The sequence below is a fragment of the Dacryopinax primogenitus genome (genome assembly GCF_000292625.1).
Source record: "Dacryopinax primogenitus strain DJM-731 SS1 chromosome Unknown DACRYscaffold_15, whole genome shotgun sequence".
NCBI lineage: Eukaryota > Fungi > Basidiomycota > Dacrymycetes > Dacrymycetales > Dacrymycetaceae > Dacryopinax > Dacryopinax primogenitus.
Genome location: NW_024467212.1, coordinates 632427 through 646789, shown reverse-complemented (window position 1 = coordinate 646789; position 14363 = coordinate 632427). Strand labels below are relative to the sequence as shown.

The 14363-nt window shown below is 50.4% G+C and overlaps 6 protein-coding genes across 6 annotated transcripts; 3 read left to right on the top strand and 3 right to left on the bottom strand.

Moving 5' to 3' along the window:
* Positions 1 to 920: 920 nt before the first annotated feature.
* On the top strand, positions 921 to 3376 carry DACRYDRAFT_69423 (NADH dehydrogenase). Its single transcript, XM_040775901.1, has 14 exons — positions 921 to 982; positions 1055 to 1164; positions 1227 to 1317; positions 1375 to 1735; positions 1785 to 1821; positions 1876 to 1947; positions 1993 to 2114; positions 2162 to 2186; positions 2242 to 2266; positions 2319 to 2440; positions 2491 to 2750; positions 2805 to 3057; positions 3109 to 3230; positions 3284 to 3376. Exons 1-14 carry the CDS (start codon positions 967 to 969, stop codon positions 3300 to 3302), a joined length of 1635 nt encoding a protein of 544 aa, XP_040626568.1. The 5' UTR covers positions 921 to 966; the 3' UTR covers positions 3303 to 3376.
* A 159-nt stretch (positions 3377 to 3535) lies between these two features.
* On the top strand, positions 3536 to 9667 carry DACRYDRAFT_117861 (Pentafunctional AroM protein). The gene is made up of 11 exons (XM_040770471.1): positions 3536 to 3966; positions 4020 to 4227; positions 4282 to 5070; positions 5120 to 6098; positions 6147 to 6367; positions 6420 to 8832; positions 8886 to 9148; positions 9212 to 9296; positions 9349 to 9386; positions 9439 to 9533; positions 9586 to 9667. The coding sequence occupies exons 1-6, from the start codon at positions 3572 to 3574 to the stop codon at positions 8715 to 8717; spliced, it is 4890 nt and encodes a 1629-aa protein (XP_040626567.1). The 5' UTR covers positions 3536 to 3571; the 3' UTR covers positions 8718 to 8832; positions 8886 to 9148; positions 9212 to 9296; positions 9349 to 9386; positions 9439 to 9533; positions 9586 to 9667.
* Positions 9668 to 9801: 134 nt separating this feature from the next.
* Positions 9802 to 11018, bottom strand: DACRYDRAFT_101290 (alpha-L RNA-binding motif-containing protein). Its single transcript, XM_040767542.1, has 3 exons — positions 10941 to 11018; positions 10420 to 10887; positions 9802 to 10372 (listed from the first exon to the last, which is right to left on the bottom strand). Exons 1-3 carry the CDS (start codon positions 10986 to 10988, stop codon positions 9824 to 9826), a joined length of 1065 nt encoding a protein of 354 aa, XP_040626566.1. The 5' UTR covers positions 10989 to 11018; the 3' UTR covers positions 9802 to 9823.
* Positions 11019 to 11119: 101 nt separating this feature from the next.
* On the bottom strand, positions 11120 to 12372 carry DACRYDRAFT_23723 (uncharacterized protein). Its single transcript, XM_040773363.1, has 4 exons — positions 12272 to 12372; positions 12112 to 12215; positions 11687 to 12059; positions 11120 to 11637 (listed from the first exon to the last, which is right to left on the bottom strand). Exons 1-4 carry the CDS (start codon positions 12360 to 12362, stop codon positions 11183 to 11185), a joined length of 1023 nt encoding a protein of 340 aa, XP_040626565.1. The 5' UTR covers positions 12363 to 12372; the 3' UTR covers positions 11120 to 11182.
* Positions 12373 to 12578: 206 nt separating this feature from the next.
* On the top strand, positions 12579 to 13550 carry DACRYDRAFT_23722 (glutamine amidotransferas-like protein class-I). The gene is made up of 3 exons (XM_040773362.1): positions 12579 to 12826; positions 12879 to 13111; positions 13165 to 13550. Exons 1-3 carry the CDS (start codon positions 12595 to 12597, stop codon positions 13492 to 13494), a joined length of 795 nt encoding a protein of 264 aa, XP_040626564.1. The 5' UTR covers positions 12579 to 12594; the 3' UTR covers positions 13495 to 13550.
* Positions 13542 to 14285, bottom strand: DACRYDRAFT_117857 (uncharacterized protein; the record flags this gene model as incomplete). Its single annotated transcript, XM_040770470.1, has 2 exons — positions 13542 to 13609; positions 13661 to 14285. The coding sequence occupies 2 exons, from the start codon at positions 14283 to 14285 to the stop codon at positions 13542 to 13544; spliced, it is 693 nt and encodes a 230-aa protein (XP_040626563.1).
* Positions 14286 to 14363: the final 78 nt, after the last annotated feature.

Below are 14363 nucleotides of genomic sequence, written 5' to 3'. Positions count from 1 at the left end.
GAATAGTGGCATAATTGGGTTTGCGAGACGTAGGCAGATGGTCGAGGTGGTGTATCTTCATTCGCTGTTCTGTGGGAGATAATAAGTAGCATCATCGACGAGATCTGCCACGAAAGAATGTGATAGAAGGGTGTTGCCTACCCTTGCTAGAGCTCCGGGGAAGAGGTCGCTGGTAGGAGGAGGACTGCAGCTCACGTCCCTTGCCATCGAAGGAGGGGAGCCGTCTTTGTCTCTACGAGGGATGTAGCATGTATGATTGATGAGAATGGGAGCGGAGTAGGGGAGTGGATGGAGTGCGCAGCAGTCCTGAGTACCGAGGAGGAAGAGGCGGTAGTTTGGGGAAGAGTAAGTTGAAAGCTCCATCGGGGGGGACGGGGGGGGTTAATAAGGCTTTCTAGACGCGCTCTGATCGAGGGAAGTCAACAAACGCTTCGATCTCAGACAGTAAACAGCGCATTCGATACTGGGCAGGCATACGGTATGGACATTAAGGTTGAGACCAGTACGACTCAGACCGATGATGCAATCACTACTGCCCTGTCACGATTGTTGACGATAGAGGGAGACAGACCGCATGGTTGACCGTATGCCATAGTATAGCTCGTAGTATTAGATGAAGTAACTAGAGATGACCTTCCGTCCCTGTCGTTGCTTTTCCCCTCTCCTTGGGATGGGTGAACACCCTGGAATGGCGTCACAGACGCCCATTATTCCGGAAGCAAAATGCACCGCCACTCCTGCGGAGTATTCTGTGGTCGAGGAAGCCGATGTGCCGTGAGCCAATCCCTTGGATCGCAGTACTCCTGCCTTCCTGTGCTTGCCCAGCGGCGCGCTATTTGGTTCCGAGGGAGCTATTTCGGCGTCCGAGCCTGGCGTAGTGGTTTTGAAGTTATTCCTTCATATTGAGCAGTTCGTATCTCTTCATCCCAGTCTTTCCGTCTCTCCTCCAGTCCTTGTTCCGACTCAATGTTTGCAGCTCGAGGTGAGGGGTTTTGTTCTGGACATCCCCGGGACATCAACAGGGGACTTATGATGTCATTTATTCGTCCAACAGCGAACTTTCGGCTTGTAGCCCTGAATCGTCAACTTGTGCTCAAGCACACGCCCATTTTTCCTTCTACATCGGCACGACTCTATGCGACTGCCCCTCAAACTGTACACGCAGTACGCACTTCGCAGCCTTGATTCGAATCCTATGCCAATGATCATTTTGATATTCATCGCAGGCGCGACAGTCGCGTTGGCGTTCTTTTCTTCAGACTGTTGGGCGTCTGACCCTCGCCACTGTTGTTCTCTCGGCCGGAGCCTTCGTTTACGGTATGCATAGTCAGTTCTTGCACTTTTGAATTCCGTTGCTGACCTGCGTGATTCCAGTTGTTCAGCGAGATCGAAATCCAGGCGAACAATTGGCTCACGACCCTTCCAAAAAGACAATCGTGGTGTTGGGCAGCGGCTGGGCGGCTACTTCCCTCCTCAAGAAGCTCGACACCGAATATTATAATGTTGTCGTCATCTCCCCCCATAACTACTTTCTGTTCACCCCACTTCTCCCCTCCGTTTCGGTGGGCACACTTGAAGCGAGATCGGTCATTCAGCCTACGCGATACATCACGCGACACAAAACGCGACGAGTTGAAGTGTACGAGGGCGAAGCAAAATCCGTTGATGTCAAGAATAAAACTGTGACCTTCGAGGACAATAGTGACATCAAAGGAGCCGTGTCTACAACAACCATGTAAGCCTCTTATTGCCTGCGTCCCACAATGCTCATAGTCCGACCTGAGACCATACGATTACTTAATTTATGCGGTAGGAGCAGAGGTATGTGAACAGTATTCATCTCTCTCTTTTGTCTGTCAACTTAGCTTTCTGCAGAATCAAACTTTTGGTATTAAGGGTATTCGCGAGCACGCCTGTTTCTTGAAAGAATTACCTGATGCAGAGAAGGTTCTTCTATCCGCTTATCACAGACTTAGCACTAATTGCATTAAGTTGCGTACACGTCTGATGGACTGTGTCGAAACAGCCGCCTTTAAGGGCCAGGCGCCTTCCGAAATTGACCGCTTGATGCACATCATCGTTGTCGGTGGAGGACCGACCGGTGTCGAGTTTGCGTAAATTTCTTCCTCAGATGCTGATGCCTGGTACTCATTCTAGATAGCGGGGAGCTCCACGACTTCCTTGTGGTATGTGTCATCCCATACCCCATCGAGCATTTTTATTTATATTGTCCGGATTTAGGATGATTTGCACAGCTGGTATCCTGGTGGGTAATTTAGCTCTTCGTTCTAATTTACACCCATTGACATGTAGTCAAGAACTTGCCAACCATTTGCACATTAGCCTCATTGAGGCCCTGCCTAATGTACTGCCCGTATTCTCCAAACAGCTCATTCAGTACACCGAGTCAACTTTCAAGGCGAATAAAATAGACATCCTAGTACGGCTCGCAAGCACTAAATACCCTCGAGCTTTGCTCACCTTCACTAGACCCGAACCATGGTGAAAGAAGTCAGGGAAAAGACTGTCCTTGTACAGGGAGAAAACAAGGAACTGAGGGAGATACCCTATGGCCTACTGGTGTGGGCAGCTGGTAACACGTCGCGACAAATAACGAGGGATCTCATGGCGCAGTTGCCAAATGTCCAGAACCAGAGAAGGGGTCTGCTTGTTGACGACCATTTGCGTCTCTTGGGTGCGGACGGAGTGTTCGCATTAGGGGATTGTACTGCGACCCTATATGCGCCCACGTACGTCTGAAGCTTTCCTTGATGAATTGAAATAATGGTGATGATCTCTTATAGCGCGCAAGTTGCCAGTCAGCAAGGGAAATACATTGGCCGCGTGCTGGAACAAATGGCAAAGAAGGAGCAACTGGAAGCAACACTCCGCTCTCTTCGTGTGTCACCGGACGCAAAGCCCGAGGAGATAGAGGCAGTTGTGAAGCAAATCAATAAAGTGGCGAATATCAAGCCATTTCATTACTCCCATCAAGGTAGTCTGGCATATATTGGGTCCGAAAAGGCTGTCGCGGACCTCCCTCTTTTCAACGGGAATGTTGGTGATGTCCTTCTATCAATCAGCACTCAACTTACCTCGGAGATTTAGCTTGCGACAGGAGGGGTGGCCACCTTCCTGTTCTGGCGAAGCGCTTATATTTCCAATCTTCTCTCTCTGCGCAACCGATTTTTAGTCCTAAATGACTGGATGAAGGTCAAGCTTTTCGGGAGGTAAGCGCTTGATCTTGTCCAGTCCAGATCACGAATAACTTCGATCGCTCTAGGGATGTTAGCCGTGAATAAAACTCGTGACGCAGTGATGCATTCGTCAGTCTTCGAAGAGAGGCCAGGGCGCAGCTAGACTTGTTAAACGTAATCATTACATAGAAGCACGTGCGCAATGGTTTCCGATGAATCGTCTGGGGTCTAGGCAGGGATCCTGCCGAATTGCCGAAGGGCGCCACCCTGCCAAATTCTGCCACACCATTAATACAGCAGGGGATTGAGAGAAAGCGCACCTTCAACCACTCTTGTTCGCCCAGCATCCTTGTGAACTCTCATCTACCATTATCATGGTTGACAACGACCAGCCCGATCTTTGCAAAGTTTCCATCCTTGGAAGAGAGTGCATTCATTGTGGTTTCCACCTCAAGCGATATATCGCCCAAACGGTTCTTACAAACTTGGCGTCATCGACTTACGTGCTGATCACGGACACTCATGTCGCCAAGTTTCACTTGAGCGCGTTTCAAGCCGCTTTTGACGAGGAGCTTAAATTGATTTCGGACGACAAACGTCCTCGCTTCATGAGCCACTTAGTATCGCCTGGCGAGACTACGAAGTCAAGGGAAGGCAAAGCGGAGATCGAGGATTTCTTACTTGCAAATGCATGCACAAGAGATACCGTTCTCCTGGCACTAGGTGGAGGTGTTGTGGGTGACCTAGTTGGTTTCGTAGCTGCAACGTTGTGAGCATCAGTGTTTGCCGGACGTTAATGTTAACTGAGTCTCGTCGTCATAGTATGCGTGGGGTCCGTTTTGTGCAAATTCCCACAACACTCCTTGCGATGGTCGACTCAAGCGTTGGAGGCAAGACGGCAATAGACACCCCTCGTGGAAAAAACCTCATTGGTGCCTTCTGGCAGCCGGAGTATATCTTCATAGACGCTGCCTTTCTCGAAACGTTGCCTTTGCGAGAGTTTTCGAACGGTATGGCGGAAGTTATAAAGGTGGGTTTCATTTTGTTGCTGTGAGCTTAGAAGCTGACAAACTACGCATGGTAGACTGCTGCCATCTGGGATGAAAATGAGTTTGCAACGTTGGAATCACGAGCAGAGGACATTACATCCGCGGTACAGATCGAGTCGGCAATGAATTTCTACGCAGGACGTACTGTGTCTACTCGCTCTGAGTCTCAGAGACTTTTGCTTTCGGTTATTGTCGGGTCTATTTCTGTCAAGGCCCACATTGTAACCATTGACGAGCGAGAGACTGGGCTCCGCAATTTGGTCAACTTTGGACATACGATTGGACATACTATCGAAGCTGTCCTTACTCCATCCATTTTACATGGAGAATGTGTCAGTATTGGTATGCTTCTTGAAGCCGAAATTGCTCGTCAGATTGGAGTTCTTAACCAAGTCGCTGTCGGTCGGTTGACGCGATGTTTGAAGGCGTACAATCTGCCAGTATCCGTTACGGATGCCCGCATTGCGTCACTTCCAGTGGCACGTCAGCTGACGGTAGACCGTCTTCTCGATGTCATGAAGGTGGACAAAAAAAATGCCGGACCAGTGAAAAAAATAGTCATTCTTTCTCGGATCGGCGCTACATTTGAACCGAAGGCATCGGCTGTGTCAGACCAAAGGATTCGAAAGGTACTTTCAGAAGGTATAACAATCATCCCCAGCGTCCCACGGCACAGTCCAATCAGAATGGCAACTCCCGGTAGCAAGAGCATTTCCAACCGTGCATTGGTCCTTGCAGCGTTGGGTGAAGGAATGTGTAGGCTGAAGAATCTTCTTCACTCCGATGATACGCAAGTCATGATGCAAGCTCTTGCAGATCTTCAGGTAAGCCTCCAAAGAGCATACTAGTCGCATTCGGCTTAGTACGACCCAGGGAGCCACTTTTTCATGGGAGGACAACGGCGACACTCTCGTTGTTCAAGGCGGTGGCGGATCTTTGGCTGTTCCCCCAGCTGGAAAAGAGATATATCTTCAGAATGCTGGCACGGCAGCTCGCTTCTTAACCACAGTGTGCACTCTCGTCAAGTCCGACAGACAGGGCTTAGTCACTGTTATTACCGGAAACGCACGGATGAAGCAACGTCCTTGTGGTCCACTTGTCGATGCCCTCAGGGCGAGCGGTAATCCCATCGAATATCGGGAGCATATAGGCTCGTTGCCGTTGTCAATTTCTGCGACACCTTCTGGCATGCGAGGGGGCCACATTCGGTTGGCGGCGAGCATTTCGAGTCAATACGTGTCTTCCATATTGCTATGTGCTCCATATGCCTCCGCCCCCGTTGTCTTAGAGCTTGTCGGTGGCCAGGTCATCTCGCAGCCATACATCGATATGACCATTGGCGTCATGAAGTCGTTCGGCATCACCGTAACTCGCGATGTAGACGCAGCAGGCAAGAAATTAGACGTATACAGGATTCCTGGCGGGCATTATCGCAACCCATCCGAATTCACCATTGAGTCTGATGCGAGCAGTGCAACTTATCCTCTGGCGATTGCAGCCATCACAGGCACTACATGTACCATTACCGGAATTGGGACTACGTCATTGCAAGGCGATGCAGGCTTTGCTAAAGGTGTCTTGGAACCAATGGGCTGCAAGGTGGTGCAAACCGACACAGAAACGACTGTGACGGGGCCACCTATCGGTCAATTGCGGGCAATTGGATACGTTGATATGGAGCCTATGACCGACGCTTTTCTAACAGCATCTGTGCTGGCGGCGGTCGCTAACCGATCGCCACTTCAGGGAAGAGCACTGGTCGATGCCCCACTAAACACTACACGAATTCTAGGCATTGCAAATCAAAGGGTGAAGGAGTGCAATAGAATCAAGGCCATGATCGACGAGCTGTGTGAGCATTGTGCGCGCTTGACACTGTATCCCACTGATATTATTTCAGCAAAGTTCGGAGTGCGTACTAGAGAACTTGATGACGGCTTGGAGATCTACGGTACTCCGATCAGTCAGCTAACTCGCGGAGCGAGCATATGCTGCTACGATGACCATCGCGTTGCGATGGCATTCAGCGTCCTTGCAACTGTTATAGAAGGCACTATTCTTGAAGAAAAGCGCTGCGTAGCCAAAACATGGCCCAGTTGGTGGGACGACTTAGAGAACAAGGTACGTGCATCAACAAGGCTAATCATTATAGTGTTAATATAACTTTGTACAGATCGGCTTATCGACCCAAGGTGTGGAGTTTCAGGCAGCCGCGTCACCTTCTAAGTCTCGTCGTCATGACCCGAATGCCTCTGTCTTTCTGACTGGCATGAGAGGTGCTGGGAAATCCTTCATCGGCACACTGGCAGCTGCCGCCCTCGGGTGGGAATTCACAGATGCTGACACCGTGTTCGAAGCCAGGCATAACATGCTCGTCTCGGAGTTCGTTAGAAACAATGGCTGGGCAGCATTCCGAGAAGCCGAACACTCAATATTGAAAGAGCTGCTGCAAACGAAGAAAAAGAAACACATCATCAGTCTCGGAGGCGGTATTGTTGAAACACCTGCAGCTCGTGGAGCACTGAAGGACTACGCGGAAACTTGTGGCCCTGTGGTCTACATAGTACGAGCGATCGAAGAGATCGTTGAATACCTAGGAACGGAGACCTCAAGGCCAGCGTATGGGGAAGCTATAGAAGAAGTCTTCCTCCGGAGGCAACCTTGGTATGCCGAAATGTCTAGCCACGAATTCGTCAGTTCTACTAGGGCATTGCAAGAGTCGGTCAAGTTCTCGGAAGCCGAAAGCAATGGTGGCAGAATTGATGTTGCCCATGAACACACCATTCGATGCTGTCCTACCGGTATAGAAGGGGAGGTGAAACGGTATTTCGAGCATATCACCGGCATTTGCCCCAACTTGGCGCCGAACATACAGCTCGGAAAACGCTCCTACTTCTTGTCACTTACATTCCCTGATATTAGGCTTGCCCTTCCACTGCTCGATCGCCTCAGTGTGGGCGTGGACGCTCTGGAACTACGTGTTGATCTCTTATCTCCTACAGGATCTCCGGTCGAGCGCCCAAGCGTGCCGCCGAGCACGTATGTCGCAACACAAATTGCCGCACTGCGACAGAGGACCACCCTGCCGATTGTCTTCACTGTGCGAACCGCTTCTCAAGGCGGACAATTCCCTGATACTGCCCAGCAAGAAGCAGTCAAGTTGTTTGAGCTCGCATTACGACTCGGCTGCGAATATCTTGATGTCGAGATATCATGGTCGGAGGAGCAGATACGCCATATCATATCGCAAAAGGGACATTCCCACTTGATAGCCTCATGGCACGACTGGACCGGGGCGATGAAGTGGCTTAGCCCTGAAGTGAGACAAAAATACAACCTTGCATATGAACTGGGCGATATCATCAAATTGGTGGGCACTGCTAGGGACCAGGCAGATAATCTCGACCTACAACTTTTTGTGCGATCTATCGCGGCAGGTCGCAAGCCGATGTTAGCAATTAACATGGGGGAGAAGGGCAAGCTTTCGCGCATCCTGAATTTTGTTTTCAGTCCTGTCACCCATCCACTTCTACCATCGAGGGCCGCGCCGGGACAACTCACCTTTCCAGAAATCCAGCGAGCACTCCACTTAATTGGACACCTTCCGAAGGAGCAATTCTACCTATTTGGTACACCAATCAGCCATTCCATGTCACCTACTTTGCATAACACTGCTTTCAGTGCTCTTGGTCTCCCTCATCGCTACGACCTTCTGGAGACTGATTTTGTTGACAACCGAATCACGGCAGCCGTCGCTGCACCCAACTTCGGAGGCGCATCGGTTACAATCCCCCACAAGGTGGCCATCATATCACAACTGGATTGCCTCTCGGAGGAGGCACAGGTCATTGGGGCCGTAAATACGATTATTCCAATCCGCCGTCCCGACGGTATTCGGGAGCTGCTGGGTGACAATACCGACTGGGCGGCTATGCACTGCATCATCATTAATAATCTGAAAAATGTGTCTCCTGGTGGGGCACGAGGTCTGGTGATAGGAGCAGGGGGAGCCTCCCGAGCTGCAGTATACGCGCTTCATCGGGCTGGCATCGGTGCTATCGATCTATTCAATCGCACCCGGTCGTCTGCGGAGGCGTTGGCTTCGTCCTTCCCTGACGACTACAACATACGAATTATGGAGAGCTTGGAAGGCTTGGGCAACAGCCCACCATCCGTCATCATCTCCACAGTTCCCGCATCAGTTACAACCACCGATCCCACTGTCAAAGATGCTCTCCAATTACCAGCCTCCATGTTCACTTTGTCCCAGGGAGTCGTGATCGATATGGCATATAAGCCTTCATTGACGCCTTTGCTGAATCTCGCGAGAAGCGTTAATCCTTCCTGGACTCCCATCACTGGACTGGCCGTTTTGTTGGAGCAGGGTTATCGACAATTCGAGCTGTGGACAGGGAGGCGCCCACCTCGCTCCCTTATAGAGAAAGAGGTGCTGGCTAAGTACACATCGTAGGAACGTGCTGTATGACAGAGCTATCCTCCCCTCGCAATGTGATGAGATTGACCCTGTCCCCATTTGGGTTCATACAGATGTCGTGACTGGCTTCGTCTGCTTCTCTACTAATCGCCTGGAGCGATCAGTCAGCGTTGCCATTATTAGTAGAGATTTATGACAGCCCACCTTCGTGCAGCTAGAATCATCTGGTTTTTCCTTTCTGTTAGACTAGCTTGCCTCTGCTGAGGTGTTGCCTCCCAAGCCGCCTTGGTGTCAGGAGGCTGGACGGTTGTGGACACCCCATCATCCCCAATCCTATCCTCTAAGCGGAAACGGCTGATCAGACTTGCGGCCTTGGGTGCAGATAGTGGAGTATCCGCTGGCCGAGAAGTTGCAGCATGTGTGGAAGCCGGCCGAGCGGGTGTTTCTCTCACGTATGATGCGGGCGGCTGAAGCAAAATGGATGGATAACATAAGCCATAAGGATTGCCCTATCGCATCAGTGAACACACCACCGGCAAAAATCCTTTCTCCAACACAGAGTTTACTGTTCTTTCAGTGCTGCCTGTCCGAAGTAAGTCATATCGTATGTTGTCCCTGCACATCTACGTTGAGAATGATAGAAAACGAGAGGGGTAGCTTCACGTACTCTGGGATGTCCGGGAACATGGTGGCAACAATTTGTACCTAGTCATTCCGTCATGAGCGAATCATGGTTGTACATTATGAGCCATCTCACCATCTCTGGTGTTATTCTGCGAGGACGGAAGCCCAGAGTAGCAGCGCTATTAACTCCGCTGGCTGGGGTGACCCCTGAGTTTGGCGTGCCACTGCCTGATCATCTGTTGTGACTGAGACTGTTGGCGTTGGTCACGTAAGAGCTCACTTGGATAGAATAGCCAACGATACGAGACGTAAATAATGATAACTGCCACAATGATATAGAATATGTCTTCCATGTTAGTGGGACGTGGTCAAAGCACGTAGGAAGAGTAGGAATAAGGGGCGCCACATTGATCGTGAGGCGACGGTGGCGAGCAACGCTTGTGATCAAATGGCCAGGGAGCAGCCCATAATAGCGCGCTATATATTGGGACATATTGGGATGCAGATACAATATCGTACTACAGCATTGGCCATTGGCCATATGTCTGATTGGGACTCATCCACAAGTCTCTCTTCCTCCTCATGCGCGGGCGTATCCTGGAATACCATTCCCATGCCAACCGAATCAATTCGCCATCCGCATCGTAGGGAGTTGGAACTTCGGAATAACCTGATCGAGCGGTAGGATGGCGAATGTAGACCGCGGAACATGTTGGAAAGTTAACTTCGAGATATGCAGGAATGAAGAGGAAGGGCGAGGCGTAAGGGGGGAGGTGGAATACCGACCCGTTGTGTGCTTCTATTGAACATGGCGTCGTAAGACGAGCCTTCCTGCCCCGAGAGCGAGATTTTTGCTGGAAGTCGGACTGCTTCTGTCCACGATCAGAGAAACCTGCATCGTGATCATCTCGACCTTGTCCAGCAGCGTTCGCTTCATCCTTGGGTCGCGTCATGACGCTGCCATAGGTTCTGTTATTCAATAACGCTGAGGTCTGCAGAAAGATAATTCTTGAAGGATCCACGGTGACCATATCACCAGGATTCATGCGAGTATTTGGATTTATGTGCTGTCTTGGATCAGTAGCAGTTCGTCAACAACGACTGTGAGACATGCCTCCCTTCCATTGAGTTTCACACCGCCACGAATGATCATATGCCTGGCTTGGTATACACTGTGCGCAAGGCATGATCGGAAGATGACTACATCCAGACGTCGTTCCAGTTCGCTCAGGAACAAGCTTCCGACAGGGGTGTTGCCAGCTTCCTCTTCTTCTTTTGCTCTCTCGGCTTGCTCCTTCTCAATATCCCGCGTTCTCTGTACAGAATTGGCTATCAACGCCTGCTTCGAAGCAGACGGGGTCGCATGCTTCCTCCTCGCTCGGACGTCAGGAAGAGATGCGGGCAAGTACCATCGTTTGAACTTGGTTTCGCCCACAAAGTCACCATGGTATCCTCGAATAAGTCGTTTGGCTTTCCAACGCTGCTTAAACAAGCCGTCGTTCGTCTTCGTAAAATTAGCATCTTCAACCAGGCGGCCAAATGTGCGTTGCCAAAGATTATACAGGTTGTGCGGTGACCAGCTCTAGAAAAATGTGAGCTCATAGTTTGAGTTACCACGTCACGGATACAACGGACCATCCGGGGCAATGCCCTTATTTTGTTGTAAACATTCTTGTCTCTCATGGCGTGTATTGTTGCTCCTTTGACGTTGAGGAAATACACTGAGGGAGTGCATGGAAGGAAGGTCTCTCAAACGTGAGCTCCAAAAAAGCATCCGCATCTCAGGGATCTCCAATCTCTCTCCGATTCCATGTGTATAACTGACATAAATACAAATGAGTTCCTCCTTAGCAGATTCGAGTTGAAGCCGACTACAATCATAGAAGGTCCTCTACTTCGTTCATATCGCAATCGCAATCATTATCATTCTCCGCATCATCGTCTTCGTCCTGGGTCAGGTCCACTATCTCTTTCAAACCATTCTGTGAGGCGTGTCGGGAGGAGTCAATTTCAAGATGTGTTGAAGACAAGTTATGAACGACCCTCAAATGCACGTTTGAAGAAGTTGGCATGGAGGGCATTGACAGGGTGCCCGGTGGAAACGGTGCAGAGGAAGACCTGTTGACAGGCGTCATCGTCAAAACGGTCCCTTGACGAGCGTCCATTGCGGTCCTTCTGAAACTTGCTGCGAATGTATCGCGTGGCATACGTTTCTGGTGAACATCCTCACTCGAGAGGACAGGATGACGCATAAGTCGAGGGGGATGACCGATAGACGTCAGTATGAAACAGTCGGGAAGTAGGAATGTTCTCCAAGGTTGCAGATGATAACCTGGAGTTTCATCAGTCGATGGAGGCTATTTCTGCACAACTAGACGGACAAGCATGCCTCGGCTTCAGCTCTAGAAAGGGACCATAAAACGGATCCCAGTCAACATGCAAGCGAATGCATGTCACGTCCAATTTTTCTCTCGGGTAGCTGGTTGAACCCAGATAGCGCTCAACCTCTTTCATGAGATCGCGATAGAAGCGCCTGACAAGAGTGGATATCCAATGGTCCACGACTGCCCGATCTTTTGAACACAGTCCGCCGATGTAAGCCTCAAAAATGTCTGCATACGACTTTATCTGTGGATTTGAACGACCCATTCCCTGAACAAGGGGTTGAAGGGGAGGATCCACTTCTTCGTCAAGACCAAGGGCAACGGTAATGACCAGTTGACTCCATCTGCACTCGAACAACTCTCGTAGATCCTGTGGTCCTTATGCATTCATTTCGGTCCCAAAATTGATGGAAGAAGCATACATGCATGAGCAGCGTGTCGGCCCCAAACCGATCCAAGGTACTTTGATACAGGTATTGCGTAACCTGAGTCTTGAGAGCATCGTCTCCGATCCAGGCCATTCGATCTAAAGATGCATGAATCTGACCCTATCAGGGGGGATGAGAAGTGTGTGTCACGCACTGAATGAATCGGATAGATGGGCTGAGTTTCGCATTCGCCTCCATATATCATAACGCTCTCGGTCAGTCATCCATGGCACCGGGCTGACCATTTCGTGGCAAGGATGCGTAAACATTGATAATGAGAGCAGGTATACAGAACGAGCCAGAAGACTAATGAATGATAGGAAACATAGACAGCAGCCAGAGGAAAGCGGGTGAGGTACAAGAAGAGCAAGACGGAGGGCGGGACCTACAAGGTGGAGAATGACAACCAAGTGTATATAAACAACATGTGGACCCTGCTTGAGTGCATGCATGAACCGACCGCCAGTTGAATTTGTCATGGGGTCCATTGCTATTGCATTTCTTACAGTCGGCGAGCTTGCCCCTGCTACAGTGGAGAAATATGGTCACCTAGTCGACTTGTTTCGGGGGTTGTTCTCTCAGTCTTCCCCGTCGACAACCAAGGCCGAGAAGGTGCAACTGGTTCTCGAAGAATGGAACCTCCGGGACGGCAACTGGCCTTCTCCTGAAGATTTAGACAGGTATCAAGGAGTTCTCATTCCCGGGTCCGGTGAGATAGAATAGCTTCTACTTGTTGAGAGTATTCTGAAATCCCCTCTCAGCCGCTTGTGCCTTCGACGACACATTGCCTTGGCTACAGTCATTGCTCTCGCTGACTAAGACCGTGTACTATAACAAACCCCACATCAAGCTCATTGGAATCTGTTTTGGTCATCAAGTCATTGCCAGGGCTCTTGGTGGACAATGCGTCAAAAACGAGAAAGGCTGGGAAATAGGCGTGGCCGAAGTCACGCTGTCCGAAACCGGACGTAAGTTATTTGGACGCGACGTACTGGTACGCCTATGCTCTTCATTATTTTGGACCACTTTGAATCTGGAGCCTTGCAGAGAATCCAACAGATGCATCGTGACCATGTCCCTGTGTCGCCAAGTCCTGAGTTCTTGGTTATTGGTTCGACGACTATCGCACCCATCCAAGGTCTTGTAAAATACTACCCGGGCTCAGCAGACGTGCACGTCTTCACGTTACAAGGACATCCGGAATTCAGCCTAGGCTCCGATATTGTGACCAGAATCATTGACGATCGCGAGGCAAATGGCGTGTTTGAGAAAGCCTTGGCGGCGAAGGGACGGGCGCTTGCACGGCAAGAGAGCGAGGGCATCTCAATCGTCGGACAGCTGTTATGGAAAATATTGGGCGAGGGCGCACCACAATGATATACTTGTTCATACATTACAACGTAGACGGCAATGATAGGAGAACGCTATGTTTTAAATACAATGATGAGGATCAGCAGAACGAAGATAAGGAGGCCAATGGACCACGCAGATGCTAAGTCGACGATGAGCACGCGGTCCAGTCTGTTCACATATCCGTGCTCACCGTTATTCCGTGCTCCTCTGGCAACGGCCTCTAACCTCCTCCTGGCGCGAGTGAGACTGCTGTCGGTCCGATCTACGTCATGATCAAGTTCTTCCAGCAGCCCAGTATGCACATCAAGCTCCGAGCCGATCTGTAGACCAAGCTCGTGCTGCCTTCGTATGGAGTTCGAGAGGTGATCGAGGTGCTCGTCTTGGTTTTCCATAAGCTGCGACTGCATTTGGAGCTCGGTATGGGGTGAGAAAGTCGGTGAAGGAGGAAGTGAGTCTCGGAATGGGATGGCCGTGTCTCGCTCGTTCGGTCGACTTTCTTCGTGCACGAGCTGCTCCGCCTTGGCAGATCTTTGGGCAGGCAGATCAATACCATCCCAGGCAGAGCCCAACATAATTCTCATCCTATCCCAACTCGCTCGGAGGTCAGCAGTGTCCGGCGGATCCGATTGACCTTCCAGTTCCACGATTCCATTGACTATCGATGCGACATTCGTATTGATTTGTGAAGCGAGTGACGGTGGCACGGGTTGTGGGGGGAAGGCCGATACTAGACGATTTCTGTCTAGAATGAGAGGGAGAGTTCGTGATACAAAAATATTAAGGCGAGCAGGTGTCGCGGGAGGATGTGGTGGCATCTGGGTTCTGGATAACTTACTAACAGCGTAGGGTGCCATCCTCGTCCCTTTAAGTCCGTTGCATTGATTTCTTCCACT

What these genes read in the sequence shown, in the direction of transcription:
- DACRYDRAFT_23723 (XM_040773363.1), bottom strand. Translation starts at nt 12,362, where the DNA reads ATGGTCAGCCCGGTGCCATGGATGACTGACCGAGAGCGTTATGATATA. An exon ending in CCATCTATCCGATTCATTCA is followed by an intron (nt 12,216 to 12,271) that starts GTGCGTGACACA and finishes ATGCATCTTTAG; the next exon opens with ATCGAATGGCCTGGATCGGA. An exon ending in GCTGAAGCCGAGGCATGCTT is followed by an intron (nt 11,638 to 11,686) that starts GTCCGTCTAGTT and finishes ATGAAACTCCAG; the next exon opens with GTTATCATCTGCAACCTTGG.
- DACRYDRAFT_117861 (XM_040770471.1), top strand. Translation starts at nt 3,572, where the DNA reads ATGGTTGACAACGACCAGCCCGATCTTTGCAAAGTTTCCATCCTTGGA. An exon ending in GTATGGCGGAAGTTATAAAG is followed by an intron (nt 4,228 to 4,281) that starts GTGGGTTTCATT and finishes TACGCATGGTAG; the next exon opens with ACTGCTGCCATCTGGGATGA. An exon ending in GGGACGACTTAGAGAACAAG is followed by an intron (nt 6,368 to 6,419) that starts GTACGTGCATCA and finishes AACTTTGTACAG; the next exon opens with ATCGGCTTATCGACCCAAGG.
- DACRYDRAFT_69423 (XM_040775901.1), top strand. An exon ending in GCCGTGTCTACAACAACCAT is followed by an intron (nt 1,736 to 1,784) that starts GTAAGCCTCTTA and finishes GTCCGACCTGAG; the next exon opens with ACCATACGATTACTTAATTT. An exon ending in AATTACCTGATGCAGAGAAG is followed by an intron (nt 1,948 to 1,992) that starts GTTCTTCTATCC and finishes AATTGCATTAAG; the next exon opens with TTGCGTACACGTCTGATGGA.
- DACRYDRAFT_101290 (XM_040767542.1), bottom strand. Translation starts at nt 10,988, where the DNA reads ATGAGAGACAAGAATGTTTACAACAAAATAAGGGCATTGCCCCGGATG. An exon ending in TAAGGGCATTGCCCCGGATG is followed by an intron (nt 10,888 to 10,940) that starts GTCCGTTGTATC and finishes ACATTTTTCTAG; the next exon opens with AGCTGGTCACCGCACAACCT. An exon ending in TGAAACTCAATGGAAGGGAG is followed by an intron (nt 10,373 to 10,419) that starts GCATGTCTCACA and finishes GATCCAAGACAG; the next exon opens with CACATAAATCCAAATACTCG.
- DACRYDRAFT_23722 (XM_040773362.1), top strand. Translation starts at nt 12,595, where the DNA reads ATGGGGTCCATTGCTATTGCATTTCTTACAGTCGGCGAGCTTGCCCCT. An exon ending in AGTTCTCATTCCCGGGTCCG is followed by an intron (nt 12,827 to 12,878) that starts GTGAGATAGAAT and finishes ATCCCCTCTCAG; the next exon opens with CCGCTTGTGCCTTCGACGAC. An exon ending in TATTTGGACGCGACGTACTG is followed by an intron (nt 13,112 to 13,164) that starts GTACGCCTATGC and finishes GGAGCCTTGCAG; the next exon opens with AGAATCCAACAGATGCATCG.